The sequence below is a fragment of the Pelophylax lessonae genome (assembly GCF_965119305.1).
Source record: "Pelophylax lessonae genome assembly, chromosome: 2".
NCBI classification, from domain to species: Eukaryota; Metazoa; Chordata; class Amphibia; order Anura; family Ranidae; genus Pelophylax; species Pelophylax lessonae.
In genome coordinates this window covers 450,216,061-450,236,887 of record NC_138769.1, presented here as the reverse complement: position 1 = coordinate 450,236,887, position 20,827 = coordinate 450,216,061, and the positions used below count along the sequence as shown (strand labels likewise).

The following is a 20,827-nucleotide window of genomic DNA, read 5'->3' as shown; positions in this document are numbered from 1 at the left end:
CAGCATATTAGTGTCCATCGGTGCAACAAATCAGTGTCCATTAGTGCAGCATATCCGTGTCCATCAGTGCAGCATATCAGTGCAACATCATCATTGCCCATCATATCAGTGCAGCTTATCAGTGCCCATCAGTGCTGTTTATCAGTGCAGCCTATAAGTGCAACATATCAGTGTCCATCAGTGCTGTTTATCAGTGCAGCCTATCAGTGTCCATCAGTGCAGCCTATCAGTATATATCAGTGCAACCTATCAGTGCAGCCTATCAGTATATATCAGTGCAACCTATCAGTGTCCATCAGTGCAGCATATCACTGTTAATCAGTGCAACACATCAGTGTCCATCAGTGCAACATATCAGTGATAAAAAAAAATGATAAAAAATGTCATTTGGGTACAGCGTTGCATTACTGCGCAATTGTCATTCAAAGTGGGACAGTGCTGAAAATTTACCTGACCAGTAAGAGGTGAGCGTGCCTGGTATTGAAGTGGTTAAATAATTCCTCTAAATGAACACTCGTTGGCCATGTGGATGAAACCATTACTACAGATACAAAATGTTAGTATAATGCACAAAAAAAAACATTGTTTTTATTTAAATGTTTAAAGAAAACGTGAATGAACTCTCCTACCACTGTAGCAAACATACCAACTCTCCTACCACAGCAAGCACACAAACCATACACAACTCAGTCACATGACGAATGCTTGGGCCAGTGTGATGACGTAGCATAGCTGCTTTTGATTTGTCCCGCGTCTCGTCGCCTGCGAAGTGACGTAAGGCTGGGGCGGCGCTTGGCGAATCGTGCAGGTGAGCGCGGTAAGATGTCTCGCAGGGCAGTGTTGGGGGTGCTGCCTGTAGGGAACGTACTGGGAGTTGTGTGTGTATAGGATTTCGGGGTGTACAGTGAGTGTGCGCAGTGTCTGGGTCACATGGCTGCAGTGTAGCGGGATGGTCATTTGTATTGCACGGTCGGGAGCAGTACTGACTGCCAGTGTGCGATATGTGGTGTTCCTGAGCGGCCAGTGGCTATGTGAATAATGCGCTGGGGCTTGCAGCAAGGTCACAGGGTAGGTTGAGGAGTCGGTTCCTCTGGTCAGTGTGGAGGGGATAGGTGTATAGTAGAAAACGAAACAAAAGTACACAGCGCCGCGGGTTTGGGTGGGCGCTGTGCACGTGATAAGTGTGAGGGGTAGAGACACGGCCGCCTCCAGGCTCCCTCTGTAGTCCGAGGTATTCCACACTGCTCCTATACTGCTTATTATTGGGGTATAGTCCGAGGTATTTCACACTACTACTATACTGCTTATTATTGGGGTATAGTCCGAGGTATTCCACACTACTACTATACTGCTTATTATTGGGGTATAGTCCAAAGTATTTCACACTACTACTATACTGCTTATTATTGGGGTATAGTTCGAGGTATTTCACACTACTACTATACTGCTTATTATTGGGGTATAGTCCGAGGTATTTCACACTACTACTATACTGCTTATTATTGGGGTATAGTCCGAGGTATTTCACACTACTACTATACTGCTTATTATTGGGGTATAGTCCGAGGTATTCTACACTGCTACTATACTGCTTATTATTGGGGTATAGTCCGAGGTATTTCACACTACTACTATACTGCTTATTATTGGGGTATAGTCCGAGGTATTTCACACTACTACTACTATACTGCTTATTATTGGGGTATAGTCCGAGGTATTTCACACTACTACTATACTGCTTATTATTGGGGTATAGTCCGAGGTATTTCACACTACTACTATACTGCTTATTATTGGGGTATAGTCCGAGGTATTTCACACTACTACTATACTGCTTATTATTGGGGTATAGTCCGAGGTATTCTACACTGCTACTATACTGCTTATTATTGGGGTATAGTCCGAGGTATTTCACACTACTACTATACTGCTTATTATTGGGGTATAGTCCGAGGTATTCCACACTACTACTATACTGCTTATTATTGGGGTATAGTCCAAAGTATTTCACACTACTACTATACTGCTTATTATTGGGGTATAGTTCGAGGTATTTCACACTACTACTATACTGCTTATTATTGGGGTATAGTCCGAGGTATTTCACACTACTACTATACTGCTTATTATTGGGGTATAGTCCGAGGTATTTCACACTACTACTATACTGCTTATTATTGGGGTATAGTCCGAGGTATTTCACACTACTACTATACTGCTTATTATTGGGGTATAGTCCGAGGTATTTCACACTACTACTATACTGCTTATTATTGGGGTATAGTCCGAGGTATTCTACACTGCTACTATACTGCTTATTATTGGGGTATAGTCCGAGGTATTTCACACTACTACTATACTGCTTATTATTGGGGTATAGTCCGAGGTATTCCACACTACTACTATACTGCTTATTATTGGGGTATAGTCCAAAGTATTTCACACTACTACTATACTGCTTATTATTGGGGTATGGTTCGAGGTATTTCACACTACTACTATACTGCTTATTATTGGGGTATAGTCCGAGGTATTTCACACTACTACTATACTGCTTATTATTGGGGTATAGTCCGAGGTATTTCACACTACTACTATACTGCTTATTATTGGGGTATAGTCCGAGGTATTCTACACTGCTACTATACTGCTTATTATTGGGGTATAGTCCGAGGTATTTCACACTACTACTATACTGCTTATTATTGGGGTATAGTCCGAGGTATTTCACACTACTACTACTATACTGCTTATTATTGGGGTATAGTCCGAGGTATTTCACACTACTACTACTATACTGCTTATTATTGGGGTATAGTCCGAGGTATTTCACACTACTACTATACTGCTTATTATTGGGGTATAGTCCGAGGTATTTCACACTACTACTATACTGCTTATTATTGGGGTATAGTCCGAGGTATTCTACACTGCTACTATACTGCTTATTATTGGGGTATAGTCCGAGGTATTTCACACTACTACTATACTGCTTATTATTGGGGTATAGTCCGAGGTATTCCACACTACTACTATACTGCTTATTATTGGGGTATAGTCCGAGGTATTTCACACTACTACTACTATACTGCTTATTATTGGGGTATAGTTCGAGGTATTTCACACTACTACTATACTGCTTATTATTGGGGTATAGTCCGAGGTATTTCACACTACTACTATACTGCTTATTATTGGGGTATAGTCCGAGGTATTTCACACTACTACTATACTGCTTATTATTGGGGTATAGTCCGAGGTATTCTACACTGCTACTATACTGCTTATTATTGGGGTATAGTCCGAGGTATTTCACACTACTACTATACTGCTTATTATTGGGGTATAGTCCGAGGTATTTCACACTACTACTACTATACTGCTTATTATTGGGGTATAGTCCGAGGTATTTCACACTACTACTACTATACTGCTTATTATTGGGGTATAGTCCGAGGTATTTCACACTACTACTATACTGCTTATTATTGGGGTATAGTCCGAGGTATTTCACACTACTACTATACTGCTTATTATTGGGGTATAGTCCGAGGTATTCTACACTGCTACTATACTGCTTATTATTGGGGTATAGTCCGAGGTATTTCACACTACTACTATACTGCTTATTATTGGGGTATAGTCCGAGGTATTTCACACTACTACTACTATACTGCTTATTATTGGGGTATAGTCCGAGGTATTTCACACTACTACTATACTGCTTATTATTGGGGTATAGTCCGAGGTATTTCACACTACTACTATACTGCTTATTATTGGGGTATAGTCCGAGGTATTCTACACTACTACTATACTGCTTATTATTGGGGTATAGTCCGAGGTATTTCACACTACTACTACTATACTGCTTATTATTGGGGTATAGTCCGAGGTATTTCACACTACTACTATACTGCTTATTATTGGGGTATAGTCCGAGGTATTTCACACTACTACTATACTGCTTATTATTGGGGTATAGTCCGAGGTATTCTACACTACTACTATACTGCTTATTATTGGGGTATAGTCCAAGGTATTCCACACTACTACTATACTGCTTATTATTAGTACAGGGGGTATAGTCTGAGGTTATTCACACTGCTACTATACTGCTTATTAGTACAGGGGGTATAGTCCCGAGGTATTCCACATAAATCCAGATCATGAAAGAAAAGTAAGGACCATAAACGGAAAATAGACTAGTAACAATAACGATAATATGGATGCCAATTCTTTTCATATTTCTTAGGACAGTTTCTGCTGATAAGTCAGCTTTTACATAGGTAACACTGTGTCAATTGCAGACACCCATGAGGCTAAGGGGGGGGGGGGGGGGGGAATGGGAGCGAGAGGCCCACTTATTAAAAAAAAAAAAAAAAATCTTAGCATAATATAATAGATAAGACATTAATAGTTTGATGTACCTAGGTCTCTGTTCTTCATCCTGAATTCCCTAATAAGGTGAGCAAAGGTATTGATAGGGTCAAATACCTCCATCCAGAACTGGGCCGCCCTGGGACAGGTCCAGAACATTTAAAAAAAGTACCAATGGTGGAATGACAACTGGCACAGTCTGGAGACCTGTGTGGATACATTTGATGCAGGCTTTGAAGTGTGTAATACCCCCTGGCATAATATCTCATAGTGTCTTAATTCCATATCGTGCCCAAACCAGAGGATCAGGTATTTATCTAACATGGGACAGAAGGGAAGTTCCCCATAAAGGATTATAAGAGGACCATTGGTTGGGCCACAGAAAGCACTGCCTAGCTGCAACCCAAACTTTTAAGTGTGGTTCTAGTAGGATGAGAGAGAAAAGCATAAGCTCTAGGACCCTGGTAGACCAGATTACTAAGCTCGGTGAGGGATCCCAAGCTTGTAGCTTCCAACCAGACTGCTGCATTTGCCCTAGATCTTGTAAACCTCCACCTAACTGCGGCCCAGTAGTGTACCTGAAGGTTGGGTAAGGCTAAGCTACCACATTTAATCGGTAATTGGAAGGTAGATTTAGCTAAACGGGGCAGCGCCACACCAAAGAAAATTGCCCACATACAGTGCCTTGCAAAAGTATTCGGCCCCCTTGAACTTTGCGACCTTTTGCCACATTTCAGGCTTCAAACATAAAGATATAAAACTGTAATTTTTTGTGAAGAATCAATCAACAAGTGGGACACAATCATGAAGTGGAACGAAATTTATTGGATATTTCAAACTTTTTTAACAAATAAACTGAAAAATTGGGCAAAATTATTCAGCCCCCTTAAGTTAATACTTTGTAGCACCACCTTTTGCTGCGATTACAGCTGTAAGTCGCTTGGGGTATGTCTCTCTCAGTTTTGCACATCGAGAGACTGAAATTTTTGCCCATTCCTTCTTGCAAAACAGCTCGAGCTCAGTGAGGTTGGATGGAGAGCGTTTGTGAACATCAGTTTTCAGTTCTTTCCACAGATTCTCGATTGGATTCAGGTCTAGACTTTGACTTGGACATTCTAACACCTGGATATGTTTATTTGTGAACCATTCCATTGTAGATTTTGCTTTATGTTTTGGATCATTGTCTTGTTGGAGGACAAATCTCGTCCCAGTCTCAGGTCTTTTGCAGACTCCATCAGGTTTTCTTCCAGAGTGGTCCTGTATTTGGCTCCATCCATCTTTCCATCAATTTTAACCATCTTCCCTGTCCCTGCTGAAGAAAAGCAGGCCCAAACCATGATGCTGCCACCACCATGTTTGACAGTGGGGATGGTGTGTTCAGGGTGATGAGCTGTGTTGCTTTTACGCCAAACATAACGTTTTGCATTGTTGCCAGAAAGTTCAATTTTGGTTTCATCTGACCAGAGCACCTTCTTCCACATGTTTGGTGTCTCCCAGGTGGCTTGTGGCAAACTTTAAACGACACTTTTTATGGATATCTTTAAAAAATGGCTTTCTTCTTGCCACTCTTCCATAAAGGCCAGATTTGTGCAGTATACGACTGATTGTTGTCCTATGGACAGAGTCTCCCACCTCAGCTGTAGATCTCTGCAGTTCATCTAGATTGATCATAGGCCTCTTGGCTGCATCTCTGATCAGTCTTTGCCTTGTATGAGCTGAAAGTTTAGAGGGACGGCCAGGTCTTCGTAGATTTGCAGTGGTCTGATACTCCTACCATTTCAATATTATCGCTTGCACAGTGCTCCTTGGGATGTTTAAAGCTTGGGAAATCTTTTTGTATCCAAATCCGGCTTTAAACTTCTCCACAACAGTATCTCGGACCTGCCTGGTGTGTTCCTTGTTCTTCATGATGCTCTCTGCGCTTTAAGAGTTGGTTCGCGCTAGTGTGACTTGTCAGCCGGACAAGTTGCGCTCCCTCGCGCTCCATTGACCGCTACAGGACCCGTTCTAATAGGAACGACACAAGTGGCTCCGACTTAGAAAAAGGGTCCTGTATTACTACGGGGTGACTTCGGAGCGACTTGCATAGACTTCCATTATGTGAAGTCCCTGCAAGTCGCTCCTAAGTCGTGGTGCATGGTAATGCACAAGTTGCCCCCGTAGTAGTAAGGAGTGGTGTCGCCTCAGTGTAAACCGGCTCTAAACGGACCTCTGAGACTATCACAGTGCAGGTGCATTTTATACGGAGACTTGATCACACACAGGTGGATTCTATTTATCATCATTAGTCATTTAGGTCAACATTGGATCATTCAGCGATCCTCACTGAACTTCTGGAGAGAGTTTGCTGCACTGAAAGTAAAGGGGCTGAATAATTTTGCACGCCCAATTTTTCAGTTTTTTATTTGTTAACAAAGTTTGAAATATCCAATAAATTTCGTTCCACTTCATGATTGTGTCCCACTTGTTGTTTCTTCACAAAAAAATAGTTTTATATCTTTGTTTGAAGCCTGAAATGTGGCAAAAGGTCGCAAAGTTCAAGGGGGCCGAATACTTTCGCAAGGCACTGTAACTATCAACATTTTAAAAAACCTTTCTGGCCTATACAGATTGGACAATTTAAAAAAAAAAAAAAAAAAAAATTACATAGAGGGAGAAAAATAATTTTAAGAATATGCGGCCCATAAGATTTAGGGGTAGGGAAGACCATGGGTACTTCTCCTTCAACTGCTGAGGAATTGGGGAGAGGTTAAGATTAAAGAAACTACCTAGGTCACTTCTAATTTTGATTCCTAGGTATATGAATTATTTAATCCATTACATGGATAATTGAACCACTGTCAGACTGCATGGCCTCCAACTTCATCAGCACTCGGATCATGCCCCTCCGCCTCTGCGGATGAACCTGGACCTCGTGCCTGTCACCTCCCGAGTGAGCCCCGACTCCCAAGCCTCACACATCTGCCTGGGCCGGCCTTCACTCTTCTCCGCCTGCAGCAGCAGGTAGCTGCAATGCCCACACTGACTCAATGCTTGCATCTTCATGGTGACTCTCGCGCACTGAGGACATATCGTGCCAAGGTACTCCCGACCTTCTCCTGTGCACAGTGCCAGTCTTCCTTCAGACACCATCTGTATGCCTGTGTCCCATACGAAAGTGGGGCTCTGCTTCCCGGTCTGCTCCTGGATCTGCCCAGCAGGTTCTCCGCCAGTGGGTGAAGCGATCATGGCTGCGCACTTCTATTCTCCAAACAACTCCATGGTGCTTCTTGCACGTGTCTCCCTCTCAGCCACACCCGAAGGGGGGAGTATTATATGGGCTCCCCTAGTCACTCCTGATTGGCTGGGCGCAACCAACGTCTCCAACCATACTCCTTGTTAGGCAGTGGCTCCTCCTGCTGGGCAGTGCTTTCTGGATCACGCTTTCCCGCACGGTGCAGCAACTCCTCCCATGCCATGCTCTCTAGCCTGCAGGGAAGTTGCTGCAAAGCGGACCATGTCCCTCACCAGACACGCATCTACTCTTCTTACTTGCAACAGGGCCCCAGCTGCACTTCCCTCTCCCGGAGCCAGCTGTCCCTCTTTGCCAGGCAAGAGAATTGTCCGGCTGTCACATGCACGGTCAACAGTCCTCTCCCCGACACATGTGCAAGTAAGGCCCAGCATACTGTCTCCGAAGATAGTTCCACTGCCCCTCCTGGCATTGCCGACTGCAATCTTCACAGTATCACTGCAATTGCTGTATAGAACAAATGTCCTGCTGTCGTAAGCACGGTCAACATCAGTCCATATAGCCTGTACACACACTTGGCCCATGGCACTCTTCTCCATGTGCCCCTGGCAACCATTTTTTTTCGTCCCCACCTGGACCTTTCTCTGTTAAACAGCTGCAGCTTTTATTCACTGACATAGATCTCTTCTCTGCTCTCCAATTCTTGATAGCAGAGTACATCTCATAACTGAAGTGGAAGGTTCCTGCCATTTTGCAGTATTGACTGGAACATTTCAGTTGCCACAGGCAACCTTCCATGTGCACATCAATCTTCATCCCACTCTCCCTACCTCCTGTAGAGCTGACCTCACACTTGGCTTGAGTTTTGGAATAATGTTCCGGACATAAAAACTGAGATTTTGAACTTTTCCCTTGGTCATTGCCAGGGGCAACTGACCCAGTAACCCAGGGCTAAATCCCAGACGAGCCCCCAAATGTAGCACAATTCCCAACCGTTTTGCTGGATATGGGTCTGCCTGGGTTACCGCTAGCAACAGCACATTTAACAGGGTTTGCACGGTCATGAAAAACCTGGAAAAGTCATGGAAATTTATAATGGCAATTTCCATACCTGGAAAAGTTTTGGAAAATTTAACCCACAAAGTTTTGGAAAAGTCATGGAAATTTGTTTCACAATCACTGTATATTCGAATATGCAGAAAAGAGAGAAAGGCGCCACTCATTGTAGCAGATGTAAATAACTTTATTGACACATATTAAAAACTTACATGGAGGTAAGCATCTATCTTCATAGCTCGGCGTCCTTCCGGGTCCCCAGTGTTCCGTCCCTGAGGCTGGCCGGGAGATGACACTAGGGGAGAACCAATCGGGGGACTCGGTCAGATCAAGGCAGCGGTGAAGCGCATACATCACTGGAGGGCTGCACAAATGCGTTTAACGTAGGGGGGCGCTTCACCGCTGCCTCGATCTGACTGAGTCTCCTTAGGAGCGGTTCACGTATGCTCCGAAACCGGTTAATGAGCCCCCCTGCCTTGATCTGACTGAGTCCCCTGATTGGTTCTCCCCTAGTGTCATCTCCCGGCTGCTGGCCAGCCTCAGGGATGGAAACACTGCGGACCGGGAAGGATGCCGAGCTATGAAGATAGTATAACTGTAAACAAAAAAGACTCTTGTGCTATAATGGAAAGGAATGTCTGGGATGGAGGAATAACAAGAGGGAGGTTGCAGCTAGCACTGAAGTTTTATCCTTTAAACTACAAGCAGATGGAGGTGTAGGGTAGTGCTGCGCTATATAGATAAAACTTTTTGGCCAATCAGATTTTGCACTACCTTCAAGCACTTTACTATTGCACTGACAGATTTATTATTTACTAACATCATATTCTTATACCTTGTCTATCTATTTATAAGATGGTTTATATTTGATTTGTCTATATATTGCCTATCTGACCTATAGAGATATATATTGTTTGAGGTCGCTTCTGATTCGCTACACCATTTATCACGCAAGAGGTAGCACAGCACTACGCCACACCGCCAATGAGCTATGAGGATAGACGCTTACCTCCGTGTAAGTTTTTAATATGTGTCAATAAAATTATTTACATCTGCTACACTGAGTGGCGCCTTTCTGTCTTTTCTGCCTGTTCGTGGGACTGTTGCTTCGGCCTAACAAAGATCTGCCCTTGATGTTAGCGCCGCATTTGTGCATCTGTGCCATCCATACCAGTCCGGCTTTACCTTATCCATCATGACTACATTACAAAGCTTGTAATTTTATTTTAGTAAAAATATGCTGGGTGTAACATGGATTTTCTTCTTATTTAATATGTATACATAGACACTTCATGAAACATTAGGTCGTGAATTTTATTGGTAAAAATGTGTACGAACCCTGATTTAGGCATGTTATCCAAGTGTGAGCACTGAGACAATGACCAGTCCAGTATCTTTGGGTTTTTGTATTTATTTTGTAACTTGGATGGGAGAAGGGATGAGTGGGATACTCCTTTGGCTCAACTATGCACAAATTGCTAGGGACAATTGAAAAATGCTGATTGGTGCTGGCTGGATGCCTGTTAACGCTGAACTGACTTCTGACTGCTTTCCTGAAAAAAGAAGTCCTCTTTAAGCTCCCTTAAGCACTCCTTGCTGAGGTAGCTACTTGTATACACTGCTGAACACTTCAGGACCCGCACCGGCGCCCCTTTTCTCTCTCATCTTCAGGGCTTAGACACTGGCACCCCCTTTTTTAAGCCTTCTCTACTGGTTAGCTGGCTCCCGGATCCCTTTGACCTTCTGGAGTGGTCCCCTCTCCTAGGCAAACCCCTGGGCAGTTTCAAGTACTCGCAACACTGTGTTTCCTGGAAACTTCAGCCCAGCAGTTCCACTCGGTCCACGGCACTTTAAATCCCTCTCTGCAGCCCAGCTCAACCTTCGTCCTCTAGGCCAACTGCCCAGGACACCTTCTCTAGCTCTTACTGGAGGAGAGACAGCCTCAGCCTCCTACTGGGACTCTGCTTCCCGCCAAAGACCCTCTGTCATGTGCTCCCCTCAGACTTATTCCCCCTCTGCCCACTGAGATGGATATAAGCCCCAGGGCACTATTGGCCAGGTTTCCTCCACTGCCCAATAAGAGCCCTCATTGGACACAGTGGGGAGACTCATCAGCGTAGAGATGATATTGAAAGCCATGGGAGACAATCAGCTGACCCATGGAGGAGGTGTAGATTGAGAAAAGGAGTGGTCCAAGGACAGATCCTTGGGGGACCCCGACAGAGAAAGGAAGAGGAGAGGAGGTAGTAGAGTTGTGGGTGGCACTTAAGGTGCGTTGGGATAGGTAGGATGAGAACCAGTGAAGAGGTACGGTCACGGAGGCCAAAGGAGTGGAGTTTTTTGAGGAGGAGGGGGTGGTCTATTGTGTCAAGAGCAGCGGAGAGGTCCAGGAGGAGTAGTACAGAATAGTGTCCATTAGGGATGCACCGAAATGAAAATTCTGGGCCGAAACCGAAAATGCAGGATGCCCTTGGCCGAAAATGACTTTTTTCCCCCAAATGATTTTAAAATAGATAGAACAGGGGCATATGACAGAAACAGGCAGCGATGTACACCTGTAGCTAGTATGTAGGATATGTACTGTGATGGGTTGGCAAGTGGTTAATTTAATTACCAATGATATTTGTATTATGCAGCACTGCTGGTCACTGATGCATTAGTGACCGACCAGTGGTACCTAATTAACCCCTTTGTGCTGCATTAGTGCAACCAGTATCAGTGTTAATTAACACTGGTTGCACTAATGCAGCACAAAGGGGTTAATTAACTGCCACTGGTCAGTCACTAATGCATCAGTGACCAGCAGTGGCAATACATTAACCCCCTCATGCTGCATAATACTAATATCATTGGTAGTAGGGCTGAACGATAGTCGATATGATATCGACTATCGTTCTGTGAGCGTAGGCGATATTCATATCGCCGAGGTCACGATATTTGCATAGGCAGGGGGAGGGACTCGGAGGAGGACTCGCAGACTTCCATGTTAGGCAGGGACTCGGAGGAGAACTCACACATCCAATCCACTGCAGGCTGCAGCCCGCCCCACACGTTCAGTGAGTCTCACTCTCCGCCCTAGTTTTTTCAATGGCACATTCAGGCAACCAATCACGCCATGAGCAGCTGCACAGCTAACCAATCACGCGTGCCTGCACACCTGATTGGTTCGCTGTGCCGCTACTCACGGCGTGATTGGCTCCCTGAATGTGCCATTGAGAAAACTAGGGCGGAGAGTGAGACTCACTGAACATGTGGGGCGGGCTGCAGCCTGCACGAGTGAGTAATGTATGCGCTGTGCTCCTTTCTAATCCACCGCTCCAGCCTCCTATCACCACTGCCAGTAGCAGTATATATGTGAAATACAATAAATAATCTATATTGACATGGTGTGTATACAAAAAGGGAAAAGTAGATGTATGTATATGTAGAGGAAAATAGATTATTAATAATTCAGAGGTTATTTATATATTAATTTATTTTCCTCTACATATACATACATACATACATCTACTTTTCCCTTTTTGTATACACACCATGTCAATATAGATTATTTATTGTATTTCACATATATACTGGCAGCACCAATCACTTCCTCTTCCTTTTTATAATCTATTATATAACCCTTCCAGGGTTATATTCTGAAGTGGGCTGCAGCCAACCTCCTTTATATTTCTCCATATAAACGACGGGTCCCACAATGTCGCAATATATATCGTTGGAAAAAAAATATTGCAATATATTTTTTTTCCAATATCGTGCAGGCCTAATTGGTAGAGTATCATCAGTATAGTATCGCAGGGCTGCGCCACTCTATTTAAACCAGCTGTGCAAGATCAAGTCAGTAAAAGTGACAGAAGACAGCAGCACATCCAATTTCCAAAATAAAAATTGTCTTACAAACAGTTAACTGCTCAAGATTAGTGGAGTTCAGTAAACGGGTAATGGGTTTGTGAAACTTCTAACCTGAACCAACAGTAAATCCTCTAAAAATAAAATAAAAAACCAATGCAGCACACACCGAGCTCAAACTAGCTGAATGGAAGCTGAAATGGTTAACAGCCATGTGTTCCTGCAGCATCTTCATCTTATCCGTGTATCAGGCAATGTACAGCTCAGGGAGATAAAACATAAGTAGCGAGGGGAGAGGAGGCTGATCAGTAACCTGCACAATGCCTGAATACACAGCTATCTGGAACACACTGCAGTCCACCAGCATTCCAATGTGACATTGCTCTAATTCTAGTCATACCTTCTTCTTGCCGTGCAGCTATCTGCTGGTGCTCTCAGTCAAATGCGGTGGGCTGGAGAGGGGCGGGGGAGGAGTGTTTTACTGCATGCTGACTGGCTGTGGATAGAAGGGAGGAGCTGCACATTTCAGCCTGCCCATCCCCGACATCAGAGCTCTGATCTGACAACTCTGCTCTCTCACTGACTCACTCACTCTCACTGTGCTGGAATGAGTCACACTGCAGAATGTAGTGCTACACTGTCAGCACACCGCCCCTGAATCCGGGGATAGCAGTGATAGTGGACCTGGCCGGCCAATATCAGCGGCCATACATTTTCGGCATCCTTAACCCCTTATCGGCCGAAATTGGATACTCACATTTTCGGCCGAAATTATCGGTGGCCGAAATTTCGGTGCACATCTAATGTCCATTGGTGTTTGCTGTTAGTAGGTCGTTTGTGAATTTAAGAGAGCAGTTTCAGTGGAATGTTGAGGGCGAAAACCGGACTGAAGGGGATTAAGAAGATTGTTCTTAGTCAGATGGTCACTCAGTTGGTTGTAGACCAATCGTTCAAGGAGTTTGGAAGAGAAGGGAAGTAAGGAGATGGGGCGTAGATTGTGAAGGTTGGTGGGGTCCAGTGAGGGCTTTTTGAGGATGGGAGTGACTAGCGCGTGTTTTAGAGAATTAGGGAAGATACCAGAAGAGAGGGAGAGGTTGAAGATGTGAGTTAGAGAGTGTAGAATAGAGTCAGAGGGTGAGCGTAGCATGTGCGAGGGAGCAGGATCCAGGGGGCAGGTGGTTAGATGGGTGTTAGATAAAAGTACAGCAACCTCGTTAATGCTAGTAGGGTGGAACGAGGGAAGAAATTATTGTACTTGTGGATTTGGGTTAAGTGTGGGAGGTTTTTGCACGTTGGAGACCTCCTCGCGAATTGTATCGATTTTTATTTTTGAAGTGATTGGCGATCTCCTGGGCAGTGAGCAAGTTAGAGGGCGGAGTTGGTGTAGGACAGAGTAGAGAGTTAAAGGTAGAGAAGAGATGATGGGGACTAGAAGAGAATGTTTGGATGAGCGTGATAAAATAGGTTTGTTTGGCAGTGAGAGGCAGGAATAGCATTTTAGAAGGGAAGATTTATATTGGTTGAAGTCTTCTAGAGACTTAGTCTTGCGCCACAGGCGCTCAAGAGCGTGACCACGTTTTCTGAGACTTCTGGTGTCGTCTGTTTGCCAGGTTTGTAGGGGTCCGGGCTGAATTCTGCGTGTAGTGAGGGGAGCGAGCTTGTCTAGGGAGGATGACAGTGAGCTGTTATAGATGAAAGTGGCTAGGTTGGGGCATGACAGGGGTGATATTTTGTCATATAGATGGTCAGTGGCAGAGTAGAGCATAGATGGTCAGTGGCAGAGTAGAGCATAGAAGGGTTGAGGTGGCGACAGTTTCTACGGGTAACTGTTAGGCGTTTGGAGGAAGAGGAGGTGGAAGACGGGAGAGTGCGAAACTAATAAGGTGGTGATCAGAGAGTGGGAGAGGTTTGTTGGAGAGGTTACATGGAGTGCATAGATAGAAGACAAGGTCAAGGGTGTTGCCAGTGGAGTGTGTAGGAGCCTGTATCCATTGCTTCAGGTCAAGAGATGAGGATAGGCTGAGAAGTTTAGAAGCAGTAGTAGTATAGGTGCTGTATGGGGCTAGAAGGATTCCCACTCCACCTCCCTTCCGTCCACCTGGTCTAGGGGAGTGAGTCCAGAGGAGGCCGCCATGGGAGAGGGAAGCAGGAGAAGTAGTATCGGAATTATGAAGCCAGGTTTCGGTGATGGCGAGTAGGTTAAAGGAATTTGTGATGAAGAGGTCATGGAGGGAGGTGAGTTTGTTACGGACGGAGCGGGCGTTCCAGAGGGCGCAGGAGAAGAGTAATGGAGACTAAATTTTCCCTTAGCCTTTCACTATAATAAGAATAATATATTCAGTCAGCTCCATAAATATTGGGACATCGACACAATGCTAATCTTTTTGGCTCTATACACCACCACAATGGATTTGAAATGAAAACAACAAGAAGTGCTTTAACTGTAGACTTTCAGCTTTAATTTGAGGGTATTTACATCCAAATCAGGTGAAAGGCGTAGGAATTACAACAGTTTGTATATGTGCCTCCCACTTTTTAAAGGGACCAAAAGTAATGAGACAATTTGCGGTTCAGCTGTTCCATGGCCAGGTGTGTGTTATTCCCTCATTATCCCATTTACAAGGACCAGATAAAAGATCCAGAGTTCATTTCAAGTGTGCTATTTGCATTTGGAATCTGTTGCTGTCAACTCTCAATATGAGATCCAAAGAGCTGTCACTATCAGTGAAGCAAGCCATCATTAGGCTGAAAAAACAAAAACCCATTGGAGAGCACATCTTGTTTGTCTCATTTCAAATCCATTATGTTGGTGTATAGAGCCAAAAAGATTAGAATTGTGTCGATGTCCCAATATTTATGGACCTGACTGTATGTGAAAGAATACTAAATGTATTTACCATAGACAAGAACACCTAATAAGGGCTTCTTGGCATGAAACGCTGTACAGATCTCCGCTGGATTCTGGTGCTGTAAGGGTATTACTCTGATTTTTGCTATAATAAACATTTTTGGAGTGTCCGGACATCCACTTGTCCTAATAAACCAGTGGCTGGCAGCCTTGGAGGTGGCGTCTCAACAATTGCCTGGAATGGAGCCATTTATCAATGATCTGCACATGTGCCATCTGATTTCAAAGCAAACTAGTGCAGTGAGAAGTAGGCAGACTGTAATAATGGTTGTTTTGAGCAAGTTTACCGATCTAGATGCAGAAATAGGTTTTCAGGATGCTACACATCAGGCAGGACATACGCTGTCAAAGCAACAGCAAATACAGATCTGTGGTATGTATTTTCTTTGGAAAATGTAATGAGAATGACAGGAAAGGGGGGGAATACAGAGTGCCATAAAAATAATCTTGGTCTTTCGGTGATACTATAAATGCATGCATGCAACTTTAATTTAAATTTAAGTTTGCACCATGTTTTACTTTTCTTTTTTTCTATTTTATTTAGATGCTGGCAGATTTTTACAAGGCTTGATATTGCTGGTGACAGAAATAATGGAGGTCCTAGAAAATCAGCTAGACTGTACCCGCTGCAGTTTTCATGGAAGTGACTATAAGAGTACACAAATTCACATGGGAACCATTCACCCAGAATTCTGTGAGGAAATTGATACTGGTGGCTTAGGAAAATTAGTGTTTTACCAGAAAAGTGCACGATTGTTCCATTGCCATCGATGCTTTTTCACGAGCAAGATGTTTTCCAATGTGTATTATCATATATTAACTCAGCATGCAGTGCCAGAAAAATGGCGCAATGAAACCAAGCCTATTGTTGAGCCTAAGTCAGAACCAGCTTCAGAAGTAGACTCTGAAAAGAATGATTCAGAAAGTTTGGAAAGTGAAGACGATAAGTATGTGGATGAGCAAGATCAAAGCAAGACAAATGAGGCTGTAAAGAGTGAAGAGAATGATACACTCACCTCTTGGCCAGAGAAAGCACCAAGTCGGGATTACCCAGATAACTCTGACAGTGATTTTAAAAGCAGCAGCATAGAGAAGGTTAGTGAGATGTCTGCAGAGACTAAAGATAAGGAGTCATGTAGTGAGCTTGATTTACCAGAGTCTGAATCTAGTAATACTAGTAGTAGTCTAAGAAAACCAAGCTCTGTGAGGGCTAAAGTTGGTACTGACATTTCAGATAATGATGCAGCATCTTCTCCATCAAAGGACATACCAGAATTTTCAGATGATGATGATGATGGACCTGCTTTACCAGGTGGCATACCACATTTTTCAGATGATGAGGAAACTGTACCTCAGGCAAAGGAGGCAGTGTCCTCTTCAGAAGATGATCCTGTACCTGACCAGTCAAGAGGGATTGAGGACATTTCTGAGGATGAGATGCCACCTGAAGAAAAGCCTACAGATAACATGTCTGAAGATGAAGCTGCTCCGGCTAAGGATCCCCAAAATTCTTCTTCTGAGGAGGAAAATTTGTCTGCCACAGGAAAAGAAATGGACTTTTCTGAGGATGAGGAGGAAGATGCTCCAGCTCCTTTAAAAGAAATAATGGATTTTTCAGAAGAGGAGGAGGAAGAGTCCACTACTATACCGAAGAATGCCATGGACTTCTCAGATGAAGAAGAAACTGCAAATGCAGCAAAAAATATCATGGAGTTTTCAGAAGGAGAGGAAACCACAAATGTATCAAAACATGTAATGGAATTTTCTGAAGAAGGAACATCAGGTTTGTCAAAGGACATTATGGAGTTTTCCGAAGAAGATGATGACCTCCCAGCAATATCAAAGGGTATTATGGAATTTTCTGATGAGGAGGAAGCTTTTTCTCCTACTAAAGATATGCCTAAATACTTGGAGGGCAATACAACCCCCACTCAGTTAAAAGGCTCTGAGTACACAGATGATGCTAATACTTCAGTATTAAAAGGTTCATCCCCATTTTCAGAAAATGAGCTTCCTGATGAGGGCACACCTGGTGAGGGCACCCCTGGTGAGCAGAAGGACTTTGCAAGTACTTCTACAAATAATAATCCCACACGCTTGCCCGGAGTTCTGCATTTTTCAGAGTACAAAGCCACACCGTGGTCTAAGGATAGACTTGAAACTATAAACACCACAGACATTTCTCTAACTGTTCATGAAACGATTGATGCATCAGATGATAAAGATGGCTTTGGTAAAGATGAAGAAATATTGAAACATGTTAAACGTGTAAAGGGCAGATTTCATTGCTTGCTATGTGATTGCCGGCCTTTGAAAAGGGGGCCCATTCTACACCATCTGATCACCAGACATAATATGCCAAGTCCATTTATATGCAAAACCTGTGGGAAAACATTTGTAATGGAGACACACTTGAAGAACCATCTTACATCTCACACCAAAGGCCTGTATAAATGTCACAGATGTAATTTTCAGACTGACCATCCAAGGGGTTTCAAAAAACATCAAACGCACTGTGACAATCGCCACAAAGAAGAGGCCAGTAAAGCGGTTGATAACCCCACATCGGTTGATGACGCCACACCGGTTGATGACCCCACACCGGTTGATGACCCCACACCGGTTGATGACCCCACACCGGTTGATGATCCCACACCGGTTGATGACCCCACACCAGTTGATGACCCCACACCGGTTGATGCCATGAAACCACTAGACTTCAGTGATATTCACGAGGATGAAAGTGAGGAAGATTGACTGTAACCTATAACTATCAGGACTCTTATGAAGTAACAAAATGTCATAGTTCAAATGGAAGCTGCCATTTTATGACTCCTAGGCAACATACTAATTTTGAGGTCCAAAATCGAACCTAAATAGTCTTACCCCTAATGAAAATACTGATAAGGAGCAGCACAGACTGAGTATGGAAGCTTCACATAGATATTTTGCTTTTTTTTTTTTTTTTTTTTTTTTTTACCACAACTCATCTATTCTATACTAGTAACTATAGATCCCTAAAGAGCTATATATAGTGAATTGTAGGTTACTTTTAGTTTTGAATTTCTGAGGCATTTTTTATTTTGTAATTTTTTCAGTGCTGTTGACCCAGCTTGTTAAAGTGCCACTGAAATGAACACGGCTGCTATCTTTGTGTTGGTGACAATTTAAGCATTGTGTGAACATCAACTCAAAGGAGTTGTCAATAGTGCTGCAGCTCTTGGCTGTAGTCTTTACAATGTATTCTGCTTTTTCTAGTGCATTGTTAGCTTTCTGCTACTGTTGCATTTTTTTTTTTTCACAGTACTAATGTGTTTTTAGAAAATAAGTAACTTAAGTACTGCTGTTTGTCTGAAAGAACTGTTGTGATAATATCTTAAAGTTGCGTTATTTAATGTAGTCATTTGTGTTGGGCTTTACTTCTTAAATCCTACATTTAAACTGACCCGGAGCAAGTATGCAAATAAAGGGTTCTGACGCTACTTGCTAGATTCTTGTTCCAGGCAAGTGACTCTAAATGTTAAGCTTTATTTTAGGTCCCTGATCATCAGTTTCCATATATCTCACAGTAGAGGTTTCCTTAACTGCTTGCCGCCCGCCCAGTGTCAAATGACGGTGGAGAGCGGTGCGGCTCTCATTCTGGGAGGGCATGATATGATGGCGCCCCTGAACCAGCCGATCTCGCACGCCCGCAGGGGCCCACAGTGATCGTAGTGGCGATGTGGTCCTATGACACGACGCGACTCTGATCTTAGTAATCACCAATGACGTGTCTATTTACCCATGTGATCGGTGTGTCCAATCACAGCCGGTCACATGTAAATGAGAAAGTGCCGTTAATCGGCGCTCCTCACCTCACACTGTCGGAGTGTGTGGCGAGGAGAGCTGATCAGCAGCGGCTCCTCAAAGGGGAGTCCAGGACAGGTAATCAGGGCACTGATCATCAGTGTCCTGATTACAGTAAAGAAAATACAGTGCACATCAGTGACACCCACCAGTGACCTCAATCAGTGCCATTAGCGATACCAGTTAGTGCCTGCTTATCTGTGCCTCCTATCAGTGCAGCATATAAGTGCCGCCTCATCAGCGCACATCAGTGAAGGAGAAAAATTACTTATTTACAAAATTTACTGACAGAAATTAAGAAAATTATTTTTATAAAAAACCCAGCGGTGATTATATACCACCAAAAGAAAGTTCTATTGTGTGGGAAAAAAAAGTGATACAATTTTATTTTGGTACAGCATTGCATGACCACGCAATTGTCATTTAAAGTGTGACAGTGCTGAAAGCTGAAAATTGGCCTGGGCAGGAATGGGGTGAAAGTGTCCTGTATTGAAGTGGTTAAAATACAGTATTTGCTTTATTCTACAGGACCTTGTGGTTTTTGTCCGTTTATTATACTGTAGATGCTCTTTTATGGCATTTTAAAAGAGGATCATGTAGTGTGAGTGTGATAGCACTGCGCCAGCACTGTGCCAGTTTCTTTGTTTGACTTACATGGTATATATTCCTGTATTATATCAACCTTTTTGTACTGCCATCGTTTGGTTTATATTTGGGGTACAAGAAGTTGAAACCATGTCAGGATCCATTTCCCTCACTTCCAGAGTCAAGACTTTGAGCATACAGAGATTTGGGCAACCTCTGACTAGGGGGTGATATTATGGGCATCACATAGACCAGGACTCGCGTGCTGTCAAACCTCTGTTAGTAACATGCAGTGGGTGGGATTTTCTGCGCATAATGTGTTTAAGTATGTGCAAATGTTTTTTGCTTTAAAATTGTGGACTACCCAGTGACTGCAGGCAATCTGATGCAGTCACTGCTCTGGTATTCTGAGAACTGCAGGTGCCATCTGTCAGAATACTGTAGTCAGCAAGGGAGATGCCCTTATCCATCACTTGGTGGCTTATATTGCTAGTGTGATAGCCTGTGCCAGGCATCCTGGAGTGCTTGCCATAGTTCAACTGCAGCCTTTGGCTGCCCTGCTTCTCTGTGTTTCTGCATGTAATCTTTATGATGGTAAGATCAGGACTGTGCTCACACAGTCCCTTAGTTTTTGCTGCAGTTCGTTCAGCTTAGTATACTTGGGAGAATATAATCTCTGGTCAAGATTCTTCTATCAACAGCTGCTGCTAACCCTAGCGGCTATTTGCTCCTCTTTTATACTAGGTCCCCAGATCTGGGTAATTACTGCAGAACCCATAACTTGGCTCAGTGTCTTTCTTGACAACCAGATTTGAATATTCACTGCAGGGCCACCCTCCTCATGAGCCTTTGGATCCCAATTTTTGCTGCAGTGGCTTTGTTCACCAAGGAATCCACCTCATGGTTTGTAGGCTGTATACAGAGGCGAGGTCGCTTATTGGGGGTAACGCCTGCCCTCTTGTAATGGGCCC

General features: G+C 43.6%; 1 protein-coding gene across 2 annotated transcripts; it reads left to right on the top strand.

The window, feature by feature from the left end:
• The first annotated feature begins 709 nt into the window (after window positions 1–709).
• On the top strand, window positions 710–18,268 carry CHAMP1 (chromosome alignment maintaining phosphoprotein 1). Of its 2 annotated transcripts, none has more exons than XM_082247788.1 (2): window positions 710–808; window positions 15,970–18,268. In XM_082247788.1, the coding sequence occupies exon 2, from the start codon at window positions 16,017–16,019 to the stop codon at window positions 18,180–18,182; it is 2,166 nt and encodes a 721-aa protein (XP_082103914.1). In that variant the 5' UTR covers window positions 710–808; window positions 15,970–16,016; the 3' UTR covers window positions 18,183–18,268. The 2 variants fall into 2 exon arrangements, with proteins under 2 accessions (XP_082103914.1, XP_082103915.1); XM_082247789.1 differs by having other exon boundaries at window positions 778–817.
• Window positions 18,269–20,827: the final 2,559 nt, after the last annotated feature.